The sequence below is a fragment of the Dendrobates tinctorius genome, unplaced genomic scaffold, assembly GCF_039654945.1.
Source record: "Dendrobates tinctorius isolate UK_male_01 unplaced genomic scaffold, ASM3965494v1 ptg000254l, whole genome shotgun sequence".
NCBI lineage: Eukaryota > Metazoa > Chordata > Amphibia > Anura > Dendrobatidae > Dendrobates > Dendrobates tinctorius.
In genome coordinates, this window is record NW_027361921.1 from 13,024,870 (window position 1) to 13,047,442 (window position 22,573).

Below are 22,573 nucleotides of genomic sequence, written 5' to 3' on the forward strand. Positions count from 1 at the left end.
TCCCAGACACTCTCCTCACCGATGATCCTCTTCAGCCTGAGCGCAGGTATGTGAGGGGGCCTTGATAAAATAGGACGGTGCAGGCACTCTAGCTCCATCTAACCCCTTCAGGGGGTGAGGAGAGGGACCATCCGCCACCTTGCAGCACCGCAGTCTAAGCATTGGTGGAGCAGTGGGGGCCGCACGGACTAGTCTTGTGCCTTTGTACAGCCCATGGTTTCAATACCTAGGGGTGCTCAGAGCTAAGTCCGGCATTGTGTACCACGACGCGGGAGAGGATACATGGAGGGCCACTCGCACGTGCTCGCCCGTTGTTGGTTTGGGGAAATTGGACCCTTTCAATGGGATCTGTTGCCCATCAAATCTTCATGGAAAAAGATGAAAAAGTCTGGAGAAAAAAAAAACAGACGTGTGCCTCCATGGACACTAAGCAAAAGACTGATTTACGCCTGCAATAGGGGCGAGGGTGTATACGGCGGAGGAGGAGCTAACCTCTTTTTTTCACTTAGTGTCAGCCTCCTTGCGGCAGAAGCACGCCCACAGTATCTGTGTCCCCCAATGAGGTGAAGGAGAAATTTTATTTTTAATGTTTAATTTTAGCAAATCATGCACTGGAATAATTCTGCCTATCATTGAAAAATGTGCAGGCATGTATTAGGCCATGTCTAAGGAAAACAGTCTAATAGACAAATATCTATGAATAATCCAGATCAGACATTTTTTTTTTAAAACGTGTGAAAAAGTTAGAGAAAGTTTAATAAGATAGTACTTTTGAATAGTGATTCTACATTATTATTGAAATGATTGAACTGCAATAAAAGGCTACATTTTTCTAATTCATAATTTTTCTTTACTAAAGATTTACTCTTCCAGCCTACAAGGGTGTAAATGCATCAAGTAGCACACAGCAGAAGTGAAAGCCTGCCATCTGCTGGCTGCTTTACCCAAGTGCTCCTTTTTAAGCAGTATATCTTTTATTATATATTATATTTTAGGTATTTTCAGGAATAGACATTATTTCTCCCAATGCACAGTGTACTTATTATTGATATACAGACTAAGCACAACATCACAATTCTTTCTTGTATTTTTTTATTTTTTAATCTCTGTCTGCCCTTTGGTGCATCCTGTATCACATATTTGAATGTGTGGTCCTCTTTTTATCTTGTAGAACGATAGAACTACATTTCTTGACAACAATTGCTTCTGTTCAGCGCAGCATACCTCTCCCCCATCTCCTATGCTCCTGACTAGCCTCACCTAGGATAAATATGCTTCTGTGCTTTTGTACATAACCCTGCCTTGCTGATTTTATCTTCTGCTGTCTGCATCAGTATAGCTGCAGTGGGGTTTTACATCATTGGTCAGCTGATGATGGTTCTAACAGAGCTCAACTGTCCTGCATGCCTTCACAAAGGCAGTGTAGCATTCCGCTCATTATCTGCTATTGACTGATCAGTGATATGAAACTGCAAATATCGTGTATTGATGCATATGGCAGAAGATAATCTATCATATGCATCAACACAACAGCAGTTGCAGTTTTATAAAACTGATCTATTAGCATGAAGCAAAAAAAAAAAACACAGCTCAACTAATAATAAAAACACATGTGACATGCACAAGTGTGAACAAGTCGGTAAGACACTGCTCACACCACCCAATGGCTGAAACACAAGAGAACACAAAATGACAAATTTGCAAAAATACTCTAATAAAACATGACAGTAATCAGCAAGTGCTGTATAACACATACAGGGTATTTAGTCGACACGTTTCTTGCAAAAAATATATACCAAGCTGCTTCACCACGTCACGGTAAACCTTCACGAAGCAGTCCCTATCTAATGTATTTAAAACCTGAACAGTGTCTAAATGAACAGGATACAGACAGGCGCCTACTAGCACATGGGCTTGTGGTGTAAGACAGTTCATTTATGTGCATGTCACACAGGAGAGGGGTGGGGTCTCCCAAACCATGCTGAGCACGGAAAAAACAAATTAAAAACACATGTGACATGCACAAGTGTGAACAAGTCGGTAAGACACTGCTCACACCACCCAATGGCTGAAACACAAGAGAACACAAAATGACAAATTTGCAAAAATACTCTGTAATAAAACATGACAGTAATCAGCAAGTGCTGTATAACAAATACAGGGTATTTAGTCGACACGTTTCTTGCAAAAAATATATACCAAGCTGCTTCACCACATCACGGTAAACCTTCACGAAGCAGTTCCTATCTGATGTATTTAAAACCAGAACATGTGAAACAGTGTCTAAATGAACAGGATACAGATGGGCGCCTCCTAGCATATGGGCTTGTGGTGTAAGACAGCTCATTTATGTGCATGTCACACAGGAGAGGGGTGGGGTTTCCCAAACCATGCTGAGCACGGAAAAAACGGATTATTTTTGCAAATTTGTCATTTTGTGTTCTCTTGTGTTTCAACTAGTAATAATAATACCTAATCTCAGCCCCTGTACACAAATCCCCTTACTGCAGTATCTCTCTCTTTTCAGACCCGCTACACATGGGCCTGCGTGTTCCGGACCCCTGAGCGAGGGACTATGGGTAAGAGTGGTTACTGTTTTCAGGGTTTAATATTGGTAATATGGGCTATTATAAGGTACCTTTTGGGAGTTCCTTAATGCGGTATGACTAATTAGTTGATTACCTTGTGATGTTTACATGCAGGCACATGCACTTTAAACCGTATGCCATTATATATCATTACATGTTGGTAATTAGTGGTACTTTAAACCACCTTCCCACCTCTTACTATTGGTTAATTTCCCGGTTTATACACCCATTTGTCTGTCCCTTCCCCTATATATGGACTCTTTCTTTGTATGTATTTGTGCATGTATATTGACATTGTAATAAAATTTGAATGTTATCTTTTGGATTTACACTCAGTTTTTTTTGTTTATTATGTCTGAGCAAGTGTACCATTTTGGAACTTTCCCTGGTCTCAATGTTATTCGATCCTATTGAGGATCACTTGTGGAATAATTACAATGCATTCTGTTGTAATTTGCATATATACTTTCATCATGACCCAATCCCTTTAAAGAAAAATGCTGGAAAAATATGCATAGTAAATTAAGTTATTTTATTTGCCAGAAATCTGGCAAAAAACTTTCACTTTTGGTAAACATTTTTTTCCAATATATAATAAGAAGAGCAGCCATATGGTTTTCACATTTAAATTAGCTCCTCTGTAAAGGGAACCTGTCACCAGAAAAGATGCTATCAACCTACAGATATGGTTTTAATCTACAGGTTAATTGGGTTACTAACCTGACCGATGCACGCTGCCAGGAGAAGATGAACTTTATTCTCCCTATGCTATGTTCTAGTTTAAGTCACGGGGGGTGGTGCTGGCGCAGGGCTGTAGCCACGCCCCCGACTGACACTGGCTCTGCTTTGGGGCCGGCTGTCAGTCAGCGCCAGGGGCACAGTTACAGCCACTGCTCTGTATACCCGCGCCAGGTTCTCTTTAAATTGTCACTTTCTTTAAATAGATAGCTGTTTAAGGCAAATGGGATTTGGAGCAAGGTATCAGAAAATTAAGCTCTGTTCTCAAGAAAATGAAGTTTTGTTACCTATATGTACTTAGTCAGCACACTAGGTCTGGTTCTAGAGCATAGAAATGTTGTGTACTTACACCTCCCATAGTAATTCCATCAATGAGAGCCACATATGGCTTTTTGCAAGTCCCTGAGAAAAGAAAAAAAAAATCATAAATGTTGTATTTAGCACTGATTAATAATGAGTTCTTGATCTATAGCTCAATCTGGGCCCCCAATGATCAGCACAGTGAAGAGATAGGAGGTTCAAGCTGCAGTGGGGGAGGGGGGGTCTCTTTCAATGTCCTGATCAGCAGAGGAACTGTAAGGTGGTCCGCCAACTATCAAACATCAACACACCAACATAAGCTCTCATACCAAAGTAATGGTTGAATTAACTAACTGCACCATTTTTACAAAAATGAAACTAGAAAAAACAAGGTTCTTCATACATAACATCCCATAACATTAATTTACTGTAACAACTGGAAAACTTAAATCTGTGCCCTTTAACTCCATAATGACATGGCCTATTTTGGACTTCAGGAAAGACTACATTTTTGTATCTTCCTGCTGATATAGCAACATAAAGGCTTGCAATTTGTGGGATAGGATATACAATATAACAAATGTACCCCAAAGTGGTGTAAATAAAAAATAAAACATTTATGTTCTGGGCAGATTAAGAAAAATACTGCAAATGAATACATGTTTTTTGGGGGGTTGCCTTCACAGCATTCATCACGTCGAATTGTTTTTTGGCGGGTCAGATAGTAGTTTTCATTACTATAATTTTGGCGTCCGTGACTTTCTTCTATTCTGTCTTAGGCAGTGTAATAATGCGAACGTGCTGCAAACATGACTTGGAAATGACTGTAAATGGGGTCTCCTCTTCTCACACTCACTCATCCACCCACATATCGCAATAGGCTAACAATGCGCTAAGCCAGTTCACAAACCTGAAAAGCACCTCTGGCTGCCACCACTCAATGTTATGCACAGCCAGCTTTTCCAAGCATCCGACAGGGCCATTGCTTGCACACTGCCATAGACAGGGTAACAACCAGGCTATACCTTCCCTCTTCAAGCTTGTGAGTAGGTTTATATGAGCAAGGAACAAACTTATTAAATTGACTTAATATAGGAAAAAATGACAACTATAAAATGATAAAAAGACATAAAAAAGGCTAAAATAGTATAACTGAAGGCACTGAATACAGAAATGCCTTACGTATTTTGAAACTTGCTGTTGGAGGGGTTGCCAAGGAAATTTGGACACATCTTCGATACTTGTCATTTCTCTAGGGTCTAATCCTGAGTTTTGCTTGTATGAGAGATTTTAATGGGTCCCATCCATACCTCTGAACCCTCTTGTTGCTCAAATGAGAGTAGGATGGCTCATTGTATGCAAGAAGAAGTCGGTGCAGGACACCTCCAAATGGACTAATATTGGAGGCTTATTTTTGAGCATACTTTCACAATCCTAGACACACCAAATATTACTATAGACACACCAAATATTACTATCATATATCTAGAATTCAGGTTGGTATTACATTTTTATGATTTCCCAAGGTTTAAAATCCTGGCACTTGTAGAACTGGAACCAGTATGACATCCCAATTACAGATATACAGTATCCAGAGATTGTGTTGACGTCAGGTTATTATAAATGAGGCACTGAAATATTGCATTTCCACTGATGTTCCTGGTATGGACTAGAGACGTCCAGTCTACTGTAGAGGCAATTATGCTTTCTGCATAAATTAGCACCTTATTACTAGCGAGAAAACACATTGAGAGCATTTGGTTTCCGTATATACTGCCTGACTACTCCCTACTTTAATTATCATAGAAGAGATCCTGGCAGGTGTCCAGTGCTACGGATTGTGTTATACAGAAGATTAGAAAACTAAAATACAATAACTGTCAGGAAGGACTATAACAAGCAATCCCCCCTCTTTAGCTTTTATATGGCATTTACTTTAAAAGATAAAAAACATGATAATCTATAGTCCGGGCCAACATGGCTAACAGGTCGTTCATGTATAGAAAAAGGACGCATAGCAGTACTCCAGTTGTAAAAAAGGATTTATTTTATCACCATCACCGCGGTGGTAGTTGGCTCACTCAGCTGCTTAATGAGGTAGACAAAGTAATGCTTTTCGTTTAAGGCCTGGATCACACTTCCGTTTTTTAAAATCTGGCTAAATCCGTCGTTTTCCGTTAAAAAAAAACGGATCCGCCATTTTTTTGAGGATCCGTTTTCTTGTCCCATAGACTTCCATTAGCGGCTACCGCAAATCCGTCAAAAAAACAGATCCGTTTGCGGCAAAACGGATCCGTTTTTTCACACTTTGACGGAGGCATGCGGATGCCAAAAAACGGATGTGTGAAACAGGCCTTAAGTCTTCAGCTGGTTTATTAAAATATGTATCATAAACCAGATCAACAGAAAAAATAGCCATATTTAGACTTGTTGGCACAGACAAACAGCATCCTTTACATTCCAAATACCGCATAACTGTGGAGATCAGAAAATAGGGCTCAGTTCTCTTTAGTAAGACTGCAGCTCTGTGGATAAGCTTCACCTCCAGAGCACACACAGAACAATCAATAAGTCCAGAGGTTTCACCTTTACCTACTGGACCACAGATATGGTGAACAACCGTCACACCCAACTCTAGCTGGAACAAACTTCCACGTTCATATTACTGAAGTTATTCTCACGAAACATTTCTCCCCTCTAGCACATTACCAATGACCCTCTTACATGTCCCCCCCCCCCCGTCCAAAGCCAGAGGTTTGGCATTTTCAGTCACTAGACAGAGAATCCTCGGCAAGGCATCTGTGTTAGTGTGTAGTTCCTCTAGCCTATGTTCCATGTGGAAGCTGAAGTCATTGAGCGCCAGAAACCACATAGTCATACGGGCATTTTTCCCGTTCTTTTCACTCATCCATCTCATGGGCACATGGTCTAGCACTAACCTGAACTTTCAGCCTAGCAGGTAGCACTTCAAAGTCTTAAATCGCCCATTTGATCGAAAAACATTCTTTTACCACAATGGCGCAATTCTTTTCACAGTAGGAGAGTTTCCCACTTAGGTATTGGATTGGATGTTCCTCCCTACTTATTTCTTGTGACAATGCAGCTATCACATCCGACCTCTCAAGCATCCGTCTGGACCACAAACTCTTTCTTGGAAGTCCGGAGTAACCCACACTGGCTATATAGAGAATATGGGAAGCAAGGTGTGCCACAGTCCGCGCTGCTGAGTCCACAAAATCACCTGGGATGCAAGATGTTGTAACAAAGTACTTCTTTATTCCTTCCTACACGTTTCGGCGCCCTTCCTGGCACCTTCCTCAGGGATATTACACCAGCCATAGGAGCAGGGAATTTATAGCCCCTTCCATTAGCAATTATGGGTGTGTTCTGTTTACATATGATGTCATAATGGTCATCACTTGGGGAGGGGCCAGCATTTTTGGCACAATTTCACACAAATAACATAATAAAACAAGAAAATCCTTCAAAATACTTGCTAAAATGTACATAAAAATCCTACCAGTAAAATGATATGAAGACCTTCATAAAAATTGCAGCGGAAACATTGCCAAAGTATCCAGACTGTCAATGCAAACACAAAAATTTTTTTTTTAAAAACATTATCTCCCGACTTTCAGGGTAGTAGAACCCATGTGTTTACTGGTTTCATTGTTTTCTCTTGTGACTTATCTCCCGACTTTCAGGGTAGTAGAACCCATGTGTTTACTGGTTTCATTGTTTTCTCTTGTGACTTATGTTGAGCGCCACCATCCTGCTGGTATCAGTGCCTTTGGAACATAGGTTCTATGAACTATTTTTTCACAAAACTATCCTGTTAAATATGTGATACTATGGTTTGTTAAAAAATTATTATAAAAAATTGCAATGAACAATTTTCTTTATTTTTGTTTTGTAGGAGGGAATCAAGGAGCGATGCTACTATTAAATAAACTTCATAAAATAGATTATTTCTAAAATTAACTGCTTTTAAAAAACTTTTATTTTTATTTTCATTTTTATTATTTATTATCAATAAAGAATTATCTAAAAATTACTATTATATAATCGTATTATTAAAAATGGCCTGAAAAATGTGTCTAACATCTTCCGTGTAGTTATGGTCACTATTTTATATATTAATTGTGGTGGTGTCACCCATGAAACGTGTGTCTGTTGGTCTAGCACACCTGGGTTCTAGTCCCCAGGAAAGTCACAGGTCTCCATGCAGGCATAAATGACATATTACAAAGGACAATCAGGAAAAATTATAAATTGTTGTGAGCTTATGCATATTAAATTAGGAAATTGTGAAATTCTAGATAGGATACCAACTTTGATATATATTTAACCCCTTAACGACCGCCGATACGCCTTTTAACGGCGGTAATTAAGGGTACTTAAACCACAGCGCCGTTAATTCTTTAAGTGAATAGCGCCCCCCAGTGTCGGATTTTCATGAATCGGTCGGTTTTTACCGACCCCCGCTTTTGCGATCGCCGTTATTAACCCTATAACGGCGACCGCAAAAATAAAAAAAAGCCGCGATTTTACATTTAATTTCTCTTTCCTCTGATGTGATCGCACATCAGAGGATAGAGAAATAGGGTCCCCGATCCCCCCGGTCCCCTCCCGGTACCTCTCCTTTGTCCTCCGTCCCCTCCCGGTGGTCCCGCGCCCGCCGGCGTCATCCGATGGGCGCCGCCATCTTGAAAATGGCGGGCGCATGCGCAGTGCGCCCGCCGGGAATCTGCTGGCTCCGGCTGGCAGATTCCATTCATTATTTTGATCACTATGATAAACGATCATAGTGATCAAAATAATAAAAATAGTACATAACCCCCCCGTTTATCACCCCCTTATATAGGCACACATAATGAAATAAAAAAAATATTTTTTTTTTTCAGTTTTCCATAAGGGTTAGGGTTAGGCTAGGGTTAGGGTTAGGCTAGGGTTAGGCTAGGGTTAGGGTTAGGCTAGGGTTAGGCTAGGGTTAGGGCTAGGCTAGGGTTAGGGCTAGGCTAGGGTTAGGCTTGGGTTAGGCTAGGGTTAGGGATAGGCTAGGGTTAGGGTTAGGCTAGGGTTAGGCTAGGGTTAGGGCTAGGCTAGGGTAAGGGCTAGGGTTGGGCTAGGGTTAATAGTTAGGGTTGGGCTAGGGTTGGGCTAGGGTTAAGGGTTAGGGTTGGGCTAGTGTTAAGGGTTAGGGTTGGGCTAGGGTTAGGGCTAGGGTTGGGCTAGGGTTAGGGCGAACTAGGATTAGGGTTAGAATTAGGATTAGGGATTAGGGTTGGGATTAGGGTTAGGGGTGTGTTGGGGTTAGGGTTGGAGCAAGAATTGAGGGGTTTCCACTATTTACCAACTTTGGGGGTCTAAAAATTGGGGTCTAAAAAAATCACTTTTGTGGAAATAAAAAAGACTTTTTATTTTCACGGCTCTGAGTTTATAAACTTCTGTGACGCGCTTGGGGGTTCAAACATGATACCCGCAGACCATTCCATCAAAGTCTGCATTCCAAAATGGCACTCCTTCCCTTCCGAGCTCTCCCATGCGCCCAAACAGTGGTTCCTCCCCACATATGGGGTATCAGCGTACTCAGGACAAATCGCATAATAACTGTGGGGGTATGATTTCTCCTGTTACCCTTGTAAAAATAAAAATTTGGGGGTGAAAAGATCATTTTTGTGGAAAAAAAATGGATTTCTTATTTTCACGGCTCTACGTTATAAACTTCTGTGAAGCACTTGAAGGTTCAAAGTGCTCACCACACATCTAGATAAGTTCCTTCATGGGTCTAGTTTCCAAAATGGAGTCACTTGTTGGGGGTTTCCACTGTTTAGGCCCATCAGGGGCTCTGCAAACGCAACATGATGCCCGCAGACCATTCCATCAAAGTCTGCATTCCAAAATGGCACTCCTTCCCTTCCAAGCTCTCCCATGCACCCAAAGAGTGGTTCCTCACCACATATGGGGTATCAGCGTACTCAGGACAAATCGCATAATAACTGTGGGGGTATGATTTCTCCTGTTACCCTTGTAAAAATAAAAATTTGGGGGCGAAAAGATCATTTTTGTGGAAAAAAAATGGATTTCTTATTTTCACGGCTCTACATTATAAACTTCTGTGAAGCACTTGAAGGTTCAAAGTGCTCACCACACATCTAGATAAGTTCCTTAATGGGTCTAGTTTCCAAAATGGGGTCACTTGTTGGAGTTTTCCACTGTTTAGGCACATTAAGGGCTCTCCGAACGCAACATGGCATCCGATCTTAAATCCAGCCAATTCTGCGTTGAAAAAGTCAAACGGTGCTCCATCCCTTGCGAGCTCTGCCGTGTGCTGAAAAAGGGGTTTACCCCCACATATGGGGTATCGGCGTATTCAGGAGAAATTGTACAACAAATTTTGTGGTTGATTTTCTCTTTTAACACTTGTTAAAATAAAAAAAATTGGTTCTGAAGAAATTTTTTTCCAAAAAAAAGTTAAATGTTAATTTTTTCCATCCACATTGCTTTCGTTCCTGTGAAGCACTTAAAGGGTTAATAAACTTCTTGAATGTGGTTTTGAGCACCTTGAGGGGTCTAGTTTTTAGAATGGTGCCACTTTTGGGTATTTTCTGTCATGTACACCCCTCAAAATGACTTTAAATATGATGTGGTCCCTAAAAAAAATGGCTTTGTAAATTTTGTTGTAAAAATGAGAAATCGCTGGTCAACTTTTAACCCTTATAACTTCCTAACAAAAAAAAATTTTGCTTCCAAAATTGTGCTGATGTAAAGTAGACATGTGGGAAATGTTATTTATTAAGAAATTTATGTGACACATCTCTCTGATTTAAGGGCATAAAAATTTAAAGTTTTAAAATTGCAAAATTTTAAAATTTTTTCGCCATATTTCTGTTTTTTTCATAAATAAACACAAGACTTATCGAAGAAATTTTAACACTAACATGAAGTACAATATGTCACGAAAAAACAATCTCAGAATCAGCAGGATCCATTAAAGCGTTCCAGAGTTATAACCTCATAAAGGGACAGTGGTCAGAATTGTAAAAATTGGCCTGGTCATTAAGCTGCAAACTGGCTCTGTCGCTAAGGGGTTAAACAAAATAAATGTGTCATTAGGTGTATGTGAGACATTAAGTGTTTAGATATACCCGTGCGATCAAGAAAAAATAAATAAAATGAAAAAAGATAGAATGAAAAAATAAAGTGAGGCTTGCTTAAGTGTGTAACATAAGGATGCAGGAATTCCTCCTACTAAGGTGCGCCATTCTTACCCACTCAGGATGTGACCAAGAGAAAGGGGGGGGGGGGTTGGGGGATTATAATTTATATTAGTTCTGAAATTATGTTTAGCCCTCTCGGTTTTAATGTGTCCAGTTTAAACATCCAATATTTTTCACGTTTTTTGAGCAGCTCGAATCTGTTGGTTATATTCACTGCTATATGATCGATCGGGGTTATCTTGATTGCTGTTGCATCTCTGTTATGATACGTGTCATAATGGAATGACACTCCATGTGCTCTATACCCACTCTTTATATTTGAACGATGTTTGTTTAGCCGCTCATGAAGTGGTCTGATAGTTCTGCCAACATACTGCATGCCACATGGACACTCAAGCAGGTAAATTACAAACTCTGTAGAGCAATTCATGTCGTGTTTAATGGTAAAGGATTCATTCGTTGATGCGGATTTAAAGCTGATTGTCTGTTGGATGCTCCGACAACAAAGGCATCTATTTTTTCTACATTTTGATGTCTTTTTCTGCAGTACTTTGGCATAATTCGTGGTTGTCTTCTGTTGAGCCTACTAGGAGCTATTATCCCTTTAATGTTTGGCGCCCTGCGGAAAGTAATTCCTGGTCTATCAGGTACAATGGATTTTAATATTGGATCACTTAGAAGTAAGTGCCAGTGTGTATGAAGGCATTTTTTGATTGACTTGTGACAATTATTGTAAGTCGTTATAAAATTGAATGCTTTGTTCTTCCCTGTCCCTTTTCTGTCTTTCTGTATAAGGAGGGTTTCTTGCGGGATTTCTCCACTGTGCTTTTGTGTGCTGGATATCAATTTTTTTGGGTATCCTTTCTCTAGGAATCTTTTTCTGAGTATTTCAGATAGAGAAGCGTAGTCATCCTTGGAAGTGCAATTCTTCTTTATCCTTCTAAATTGATTGGCCGGTATATTACGCAGCCATTTTGTGTAATGTCCACTCCTGAAATCAATAAGCATAAGCTCACAACAATTTATAATTTTTCCTGATTGTCCTTTGTACTATGTCATTTATGCCTGCATGGAGACCTGTGACTTTCCTGGGGACTAGAACCCAGGTGTGCTAGACCAACAGACACACGTTTCATGGGTGACACCACCACAATTAATATATAAAATAGTGACCATAACTACACGGAAGATGTTAGACACATTTTTCAGGCCATTTTTAATAATACGATTATATAATGGAAATTTTTAGATAATTCTTTATTGATAATAAATAATAAAAATAAAAGTTTTTTAAAAGCAGTTAATTTTAGAAATAATCTATTTTATGAAGTTTATTTAATAGTGGCATCGCTCCTTGATTCCCTCCTACAAAACAAAAATAAAGAAAATTGTTCATTGCAATTTTTTATAATAATTTTTTAACAAACCATAGTATCACATATTTCACAGGATAGTTTTGTGCAAAAATAGTTCATAGAACCTATGTTCCAAAGGCACTGATACTAGCAGGACGGTGGCGCTCAACATAAGTCACAAGAGAAAACAATGAAACCAGTAAACACATGGGTTCTACTACCCTGAAAGTCGGGAGATAATGTTTTTTTTAAAAAAATGTTTTTTGTGTTTGCATTGACAGTCTGGATACTTTGGCAATGTTTCCGCTGCAATTTTTATGAAGGTCTTCATATCATTTTACTGGTAGGATTTTTATGTACATTTTAGCAAGTATTTTGAAGGATTTTCTTGTTTTATTATGTTATTTGTGTGAAATTGTGCCAAAAATGCTGGCCCCTCCCCCAGTGATGACCATTATGACATCATATGTAAGCAGAACACACCCATAATTGCTAATGGAAGGGGCTATAAATTCCCTGCTCCTATGGCTGGTGTAATATCCCTGAGGAAGATGCCAGGAAGGGCGCCGAAACGCGTAGGAAGGAATAAAGAAGTACTTTGTTACAACATCTTGCATCCCAGGTGATTTTGTGGACTCAGCAGCGCGGACTGTGGCACACCTTGCTTCCCATATTCTCTGGCAGTTTTTCCACGTTGGAGTGGTCGGTGGAGGTCCTGCAGCAGCTGATACTGTGTTATGTCTTCAAGCCAGTTGTGGGTCACACAACTGGAATAGGTGAGTGGAACTGCATTACACCACTCACATCGTAGTGTCACTAGTGATAGGGCACTATTGCGCCTCTTGTTCCCCCACCCTTTTTGCATTGATACAGTGAATCATCGTTTCTGTGGGAGAGTGACGGTTGGGGCTTAGCATCCCGTTTTGGAACAGAGTGCTGCATAAATTTTGCGTGATAAGATGGACTATTTGCGTGGAAGATTTGCTTCCAGAGAGAAGTTGATACAACGCACCATAGGTACTGGTCGAACATCTTCTGAGGATAATGTGACTGGTGGTGAGAACTTTAGTGATGAGGAACTTAAGACTATGAAGGAACTTTTGCATGCCCTCAAAAAGGAGGTGCAGTATGGCATTGATGCCCGGTTTTTGACTGTTTACACAGAGGAGAACATCTGCCCCAGGGGGCTAAGATTGGTATTGAATTCTCCATTTCCTGATGATAATGACTTTACCACAAATTGGAATTTTGTTTTGAGAAAATGTATGAACACGCTGTTGAGTATTTTATGTGATAAAAGGTCAAAACTTGCAGATGCTGCAACAGAAGAAATTAACATAATCAGTGCAAGCTTGAATAGGTTTAATGCATGTACTGAATTTAAAAGAATATATTCTAATATCAGCACTAGTTTGACGCAAATCAAACACGATACAGTAATTAGGAAGTCCAGGAAGCTCAACAGAGATAGACAGGACTATTCCCAGTACAAACCTGATATGGAGAATAATACATATAGGAGGAATAGAACTCCCACACACCACAAAGAGCATAGAGGAAGGAGTTTCTCCAACAGCTCCAGGAGGGGTAAGACCCCTGGTGAGAGAGACACAAGAAATAACACTAGTAATAGTCAAGACAGTCAAAACACTATAGATTTTAGGAAGAATAATACGGAGATAGCACCTACCGGGAACAAAATGCAGACAGAGACAAAAACAGTGTCTAGGCACGGCCCTGAAAAATCCAGCACACAGGGACTGAACCTAAGATCCACAGTGACTGTGAGCACTAATGAAATTGAGACAATGGATGAGGAGGAAATAGATAGCAAAGAGGAGTCAAGCCTTTTTCCAGATGAAATATTTGATGATGAGGGTTTCATCGTGATAGAAAAATTACCTAGCAGCATGACAAGATTAATCAATGGGGATAGGAATATAAACAAAGAAGAATCCAATAACGAGCCAGCTAGCAGCAATCAAGTCATTACTGTAGCACAAGTACATAATAATGCAGAGGATCCAAAACCTGTTGGAACTGGAACAGTTAATGTTGATGAACATCTTAACAAAATCAAAGAACTCATCGATAGAATCAACAGAGAGAGGCCCCTAGACCCAATCATATTACATGACAATAATAAGCCATTGAAAAACAATAAAAACTCTGTACCCGACTTAATGATTATTACAGAAACTGATCAGAACCAGGAGGATTTAATCAGTATAGTAAAACCAACACCTATAGAAACAGGTAGCAATACCCATACACAAAAGGTTATACTAGACAACTCAAAAAATCAAAATAATGGCATAGTTCCTTTTTTAGCCGCTGTAAACGTAACAAATCAAAATATAACGAAATTTTTCAGTCCCACTCTTGGAAAAAGAAAAAAAGGGGAAAGAGCTGAAGAGGAAATAAAGAAAAAAGCAAAGATCACTTTCCGGGATTGAAACAGATAACAGTAACTAATAATAATGTCATTAATTTATCAGATTATTCATTGACAGAAGAAGAAAAGGAGCTTCTGAATAAGGGCTTACTTTTCTGCCCCACGAACCAACCAGACGATTTTAAACTTTTTATAGATGTGCATCAGTATATTAGGAGGTTGACTCTCAAAAGGCATTTCTTATTAAAGCCAGATGACACGAAAGATAACAAAAGTGAAGCACCATCTGACCCTACTCTGAAAACAAAATCCAATTTCTATCCCTTGGAAAGTAGGGGTCATATACTAGAGACGTTCCAAGACTTACTATTAAAAGATCTTAAAAAGGACACCTTAATGAAGAAAGCCGGCAACATAAGGGGGGATAAGAATAATCTCACGAAGAAAGAGAGAGAAGCCCTGAAAAATTTGGGTAAGAATAGTGAAATAGTGATTCGGGCAGCCGATAAGGGGGGCGGCATAGTGATACAAAACACCAATGATTATAAAAAAGAAGCATTAAGATTATTGTCGGACACTAAATACTATGAGAAAGTAAAAAATAACCCGTACCCCGCATTAACAAAAATACACAATCAAAAAATAAACATGGCATTCCAACAGGGGATAATCAATAAGGACTTAAAGAAGTTTCTAAAAAAAAGGCAACACCCCATTCCATTCCTATACCACTTCCCCAAGATTCATAAAAGCTTGGACAATCCCCCTGGGCGACCAATAATCTCAGGAATTGATTCCCTGACAAGTAACCTTGCCACGTACATTGATAGAAATTTACAGAAATACGTGGTGAAATTAGAAAGCTATATTAAGGATTCTACGGATATGATCAGGATTTTGGGAGGAATCACATGGAAAAAATCATATAGATTTGTCACCATGGATGTTACATCATTGTACACGAATATAGGTCATGAAATAGGATTACTCTGTATTGAATACTATCTAAAAAGAGACATACAATTGGATATAAGGAACATCAACTTCATTCTGGATGGCCTAAATTTCATATTAAACAATAACTTTTTCACCTTTGATGGTGACATGTACCATCAAAAGTATGGTACAGCTATGGGTTCGAAAACAGCTTGCTCGTACGCTAATCTTTTTATGGGTCTTTTTGAAGACATACATATATATGGAAACAAATACAAGAATGGCTTGGTTTTATATAAAAGGTTTATTGATGACTTATTCCTGATCTGGGACACGGAAGTTGGTGACATGGAGGAGTTTTTCAGTGACATAATTAATAACCACTGGGGGATAAATTTTGAACGAACAATACATGAAGAAAGCATCAATTTCCTGGACCTAACAATTTTCTCTGATGGCACAAGGATACATACAAAAACATACTTTAAGCCTACGGACAGGAATTCATATATTGATTTCAGGAGTGGACATTACACAAAATGGCTGCGTAATATACCGGCCAATCAATTTAGAAGGATAAAGAAGAATTGCACTTCCAAGGATGACTACGCTTCTCAATCTGAAATACTCAGAAAAAGATTCCTAGAGAAAGGATACCCAAAAAAAATTGATATCCAGCACACAAAAGCACAGTGGAGAAATCCCGCAAGAAACCCTCCTTATACAGAAAGACAGAAAAGGGACAGGGAAGAACAAAGCATTCAATTTTATAACGACTTATAATAATTGTCACAAGTCAATCAAAAAATGCCTTCATACACACTGGCACTTACTTCTAAGTGATCCAATATTAAAATCCATTGTACCTGATAGACCAGGAATTACTTTCCGCAGGGCGCCAAACATTAAAGGGATAATAGCTCCTAGTAGGCTCAAACAGAAGACAACCACGAATTATGTCAAAGTACTGCAGAAAAAGACATCAAAATGTAGAAAAAATAGATGCCTTTGTTGTCGGAGCATCCAACAGACAATCAGCTTTAAATCCGCATCAACGAATGAATCCTTTACCATTAAACACGACATGAATTGCTCTACAGAGTTTGTAATTTACCTGCTTGAGTGTCCATGTGGCATGCAGTATGTTGGCAGAACTATCAGACCACTTCATGAGCGGCTAAACAAACATCGTTCAAATATAAAGAGTGGGTATAGAGCACATGGAGTGTCATTCCATTATGACACGTATCATAACAGAGATGCAACAGCAATCAAGATAACCCCGATCGATCATATAGCAGTGAATATACCCAACAGATTCGAGCTGCTCAAAAAACGTGAAAAATATTGGATGTTTAAAACTGGACACATTAAAACCGAGAGGGCTAAACATAATTTCAGAACTAATATAAATTATAATCCCCCAACCCCCCCCCCCTTCTCTTGGTCACATCCTGAGTGGGTAAGAAAGGCGCACCATAGTAGGAGGAATTCCTGCATCCTTATGTTACACACTTAAGCAAACCTCACTTTATTTTTTCATTCTATCTTTTTTCATTTTATTTATTTTTTCTTGATCGCACGGGTATATCTAAACACTTAATGTCTCACATACACCTAATGACACATTTATTTTGTTTAAATATATATCAAAGTTGGTATCCTATCTAGAATTTCACAATTCCCTAATTTAATATGCATAAGCTCACAACAATTTATAATTTTTCCTGATTGTCCTTTGTACTATGTCATTTATGCCTGCATGGAGACCTGTGACTTTCCTGGGGACTAGAACCCAGGTGTGCTAGACCAACAGACACACGTTTCATGGGTGACACCACCACAATTAATATATAAAATAGTGACCATAACTACACGGAAGATGTTAGACACATTTTTCAGGCCATTTTTAATAATACGATTATATAATAGTAATTTTTAGATAATTCTTTATTGATAAAAATAAAAATAAAAATAAAAGTTTTTTAAAAGCAGTTAATTTTAGAAATAATCTATTTTATGAAGTTTATTTAATAGTAGCATCGCTCCTTGATTCCCTCCTACAAAACAAAAATAAAGAAAATTGTTCATTGCAATTTTTTATAATAATTTTTTAACAAACCATAGTATCACATATTTAACAGGATAGTTTTGTGAAAAAATAGTTCATAGAACCTATGTTCCAAAGGCACTGATACCAGCAGGATGGTGGCGCTCAACATAAGTCACAAGAGAAAACAATGAAACCAGTAAACACATGGGTTCTACTACCCTGAAAGTCGGGAGATAATGTTTTTAAAAAATTTTTTTTTGTTTTTGCATTGACAGTCTGGATACTTTGGCAATGTTTCCACTGCAATTTTTATGAAGGTCTTCATATCATTTTACTGGTAGGATTTTTATGTACATTTTAGCAAGTATTTTGAAGGATTTTCTTGTTTTATTATGTTATTTGTGTGAAATTGTGCCAAAAATGCTGGCCCCTCCCCCAGTGATGACCATTATGACATCATATGTAAACAGAACACACCCATAATTGCTAATGGAAGGGGCTATAAATTCCCTGCTCCTATGGCTGGTGTAATATCCCTGAGGAAGGTGCCAGGAAGGGCGCCGAAACGCATACGAAGGAATAAAGAAGTACTTTGTTACAACATCTTGCATCCCAGGTGATTTTGTGGACTCAGCAGCGCGGACTGTGGCACACCTTGCTTCCCATATTCTCTGGCAGTTTTTCCACGTTGGAGTGGTCGGTGGAGGTCCTGCAGCAGCTGATACTGTGTTATGTCTTCAAGCCAGTTGTGGTCACACAACTGGAATAGGTGAGTGGAACTGCATTACACCACTCACATCATAGTGTCACTAGTGATAGGGCACTATTGCGCCTCTTGTTCCCCCACCCTTTTTGCATTGACACTGGCTATTTACACAGGGCTAGCTTTAACTTCTGGAAAGCAGTCTCTGCTTTAGAAGTGCACTTGGTCATCACTGACTTTGTGCCTTTAAAGAGGTCGCTGAGGGGTGCAGCTATCCAAGCAAAATTCGGGATGAATCACCAATAGTATCCCACTATTCTTAGAAACGAGCTAATCTGTTTCTTGGAGACTAGTTGCAGCCAATATTGGATCGCCTCCATACTGTTCTCCTGCGGTTTGATTTAGCTTCTACCGGGGATATAGCCTAAGTATTTGGCCTCCTACTTCCCCATATTGCACTTCTTCAGGTTTATGGTAAACCCCACCTTCCTCAGTGCATTCAATACCACCTGGACCTTTTGCAGATGACTTTCCCAATTTGGGCTGAAGATCCCAATACCGTCTAGGTAAGTTGTTCTTGTGAGGAGTTAGGACCTGATCCATGAAAGGTTGACGGGGCTCCTTGCAGACCAAGAGGCATTCTGGTTGTGTGTCATGGGGGTCAGCAGGTGCTCTAGTATTCTGGCTTGAGACCGCATGGCCAGAGATCAACCCAATGAATGCCTGACAACAGTTTATGGTTCTTGTCCAACTGAAGAACAGACGCATAAATTCAAAAGTCAACATACAGATAACAGTCTATTCCTCGTGGCATACTGAAAATAGATGTCTGGTTAATTAAGATAAAATGCTGTGTTGTCACACTGGTGTATTGAAAACACCCATCAAGTGTACAGAACACTGTCTTCTCTTTGCTTTGGCCATTTGGGACATGGGGATTTGCCAGTACCCTTTTGCCAAGTCAGGGTGGTGATGTATCTTGCCGAACCCAACCTCTCAATAAACTCATCAACCTGAAGCATCGCATACGCATCAAACTTGGACACCTCATTCAGCCATTCTCCATTTGTTTTCAGCACTAAGACATGGGACTGGACCAGCCGCACTTTGACTCTCCGATGACGCCGAGACTCATCATTCTTTCCATCTCCTTCGAAACCACATCACAGCGGGCTTCATGGATTCGATAAGGGTTAAGGTTTACCCGCACATGTGGTTCCATCAGAACTTCGTGCTCCACGGTCCGAATAAATCCTGTCAACGCTGAAAATCTCAGTTTCGCTGGAGGAGCTCTTGGCACTGTTGTTTCTGGGCCAGTGATGGTGTTTTTGCCGCCTCAACATGGGCTCTGGAGTTAGCCCCCAGGCATGAAGCTTCTACCGGCTCCATACCATGGCTTGAACAGGTTGACGTGGTAGATCTGATAGTGTTGTCTTCTCCCTGGCTAATGGAAATGTAGTTAACTTTGCTCAGTTTTTTGACAACTTCATATGGCTCTTTCCACTTAGCCAGAAATGTACTTATTACCATGGGAAACAGCGCTACCACTCGATCTTCATGGTGAAACTGTTTCAGCATTGACCGACAGACTGTAAACCCTTGATTGAACCTGTTGTGTCAGGAGAAGGCTCTCTCTCACAATCGGCATTGCCTCTGCAATTCTCTCCTGCATCTGTGCTACATGCTCGATGATGCTCTTGTGGGATGTAACTTCTGCTCCAAGGTCTCATTTACAATATCCAGGAGGCCCCGAGGTGCCGGCCATACAACAGTTCATATGGAGAGAACCCCGTAGAGGCCTACAGAACTTCCCTGATGTATAACAGAAGATACGGGAGTAAGCAGTTCCAGTCTCTACCATCCTTCTCCGCAACTGTGAGCAAGGCTTTCGGGGTTTTATTAAACCTCTCCTCCAGGATGTCCATTTGCGGATGGTATACCAAAGTTCTAAACTGCATAATCTGGAGGACTTTTCACAACTCTCTCTTCACTTTAGAAATGAATAGAGTTCCTTGGTCAGTCAGGATCTCCTTTGGCAGGCTGCTCCAGCAAAAGATATGGACCAGTTCTCGGGCTATACTTCTGGCTGAGGAGTTTCTTAAGGGTACCACCTCCGGGTACAGGGTCGCATAGTCCAGGACCACCAGTATATATTCATGCCCTTGGGCGGACTTTACCAAAGGCCTGACTAGATCCATGGCAATGCGGTCGAACGGAAACTCTTTAATGGGTAACTGTACTAGGAGACTCCGGAAGTGAGAGACTGGGGCAGTTAGATAGCAAGTGCGTCAGGACCTACAATAGTTTGAAATTTCTCAGTGACATCTGGGCCAGTATAACCTACGAAGAATCCACTCTTGGGTCTTGTCTACACCCAGATGGCTACCTAAGACATGAAAATGGGCCAGGTCTAGTGTCCTACACCTATACGGCACTGGAACTACCAGTTCTTCTAATACTTCTCCCCCTAGCTTAGTAACCCGATATAGCAAATCCCTATAATTTACTGCCAAGTGTGGAAACCTGGTGTCAGCCCCTGGCTTTTAAGCAACCCCATTTAACACTGTGACATTATCAAACACCACTTTTAGTGTAATGTTCTTCAGATATGACAGCACGGTGGTTCAGTAGTTAGCACTGCAGCCTTGCAGCGCTTGAGTCCTGGGTTCAAATTTCTCCAAGGACAACATCTGCAAGGAGTTTGTATGTTCTCCTGTTTGGGTAGGTGTCCTCCAACTTCGCCCCACACTCCAAAGACCTTCCAATACACAGGCCATCCAGGACCTTACACACTGACCATGTGACCACACCACAGTCTTATTATATCGCCCATAAAAACACCCACAGGTGAGGTACCTATCACATGGGCTGATCACGTGATCGTGACATCACTGAAGGTCACCAACCTTAGGGAAAATTCAGGCCAAATCTTATCCTGCTAGGAGAAATATATCTTCCGTCCAGCATTACCCCTTTCACTGCAACACACAACCTACATGATGAGCTGCAACATGTGCTACATGGTCAAAGATCGACCAGAAGAAGAATCCAACTTCTCCTGCCAGAAGTGTAGACTACCTGCCTTTTTAGAAGAAAACGTGCGGTATCTGGAACAAACAATTGCAACTTTGAAAATCAAAGAAAATTGAGACTAGACAGAACAGAAGCATCTCTACTGGTCACAGACGGTGAAGAAAGTGTCGGAGAACCTCCAAAAGCAGACGAGTGGAAGCATGTGACCAAAAGAAGTAAGAAGACCATGGAGACATCACCAACCACACAACTAAGAAACTGATACCAAGGCTGCACAGGTAGTTTTTCCTTCTATCCTTCCAGTAGACGGGCATGGCATCAGGAGATGGAACAGGATCCTTGGTGCGAACAACTGGCTAAGACGATGGTGCAGACAAGGATTTGGATTCGTGGACCACGGTGTGAATTACCTGTACGACGGACTCCTCACCAGAGACGGACTACACCTCAACAACCCTGGGAAACACACATTCGCCAGAAGACTCACTACACTCATCAGGAGGGCATTAAACTAGAAGAAGAGGGGACGGAAAGAAAACCGTTAGACACGAACATGAAGCCAAGAAATATACTGATAAATGATATTAGGTGCACCAAAGAAGACCCTGTCACGATCCATGTTGGATTGTGACAGATTTAGCACAGTTAACCTTTTTTTTTCCCTTTAAGCCTTTGGCTTAAGGTTAGTTTTGCCCCCGGTGGCAGCTGGGTTATTACACTGCAGTTGCTTTAGTTCTGGTTTCGCCCCCGATGGCCGCTGGGGATATTGCATCTAAATTACCAAGCAGGTGTGATTACCCTGGCTCCTACCTATAAAGGAGTATCAGGTGTTCTCAATCACTGTTGGTGATATTGTTCATTCCCAACCAACCTTGGTGGAGAAAGGAACTATTGAGAGGAGGTCCTTGCAGCTCAGCCAGAGCTTTGGAGTAGCAGCTATTCAGGTGGAAGCTGTATACGGGTCTCGTACTCTGTTGCTTGGAGCAATTGCAGCAGAGCAAAGCTAAGTTGTGTGTTTTCCCTGTTTTGTAGTATTTTCCTTGTGTGTATTAGTACAGCGGTGGAACTAGTGTCTGCACCATCCAGTTCACTAGTAAAGATTAGGTGCAGGGTGAATTAGGGATTGAGGTATCCTGCTCGGCGACAGGTGAAGAGCCTGTATAGGGAACGTTAGGAGTGTTCAGGGACACTGCTTCAGGGGAGTGCAGGAGGTCTCCACGTCCCCGCTCCCTATTGCAGGGCCCACCGCTGT

At 40.5% G+C, this 22,573-nt stretch overlaps 1 protein-coding gene across 9 annotated transcripts in view; it reads right to left on the reverse strand.

The window, feature by feature from the left end:
* The window catches only part of HIBCH (3-hydroxyisobutyryl-CoA hydrolase), a 536,626-nt gene that overhangs the window by 214,900 nt on the left and 299,153 nt on the right, over positions 1-22,573 (reverse strand). For 8 of the 9 annotated variants that reach the window (XM_073558177.1, XM_073558174.1, XM_073558168.1 and 5 more), the window contains 2 exons: positions 16,366-16,455; positions 3,676-3,728 (listed from right to left, as the gene is read on the reverse strand). In XM_073558177.1, the coding sequence (XP_073414278.1) occupies positions 3,676-3,728; positions 16,366-16,455 (143 nt within the window). The remainder of the gene's footprint in view (positions 1-3,675; positions 3,729-16,365; positions 16,456-22,573) is intronic. The other variant, XM_073558173.1, reaches the window with a different exon arrangement.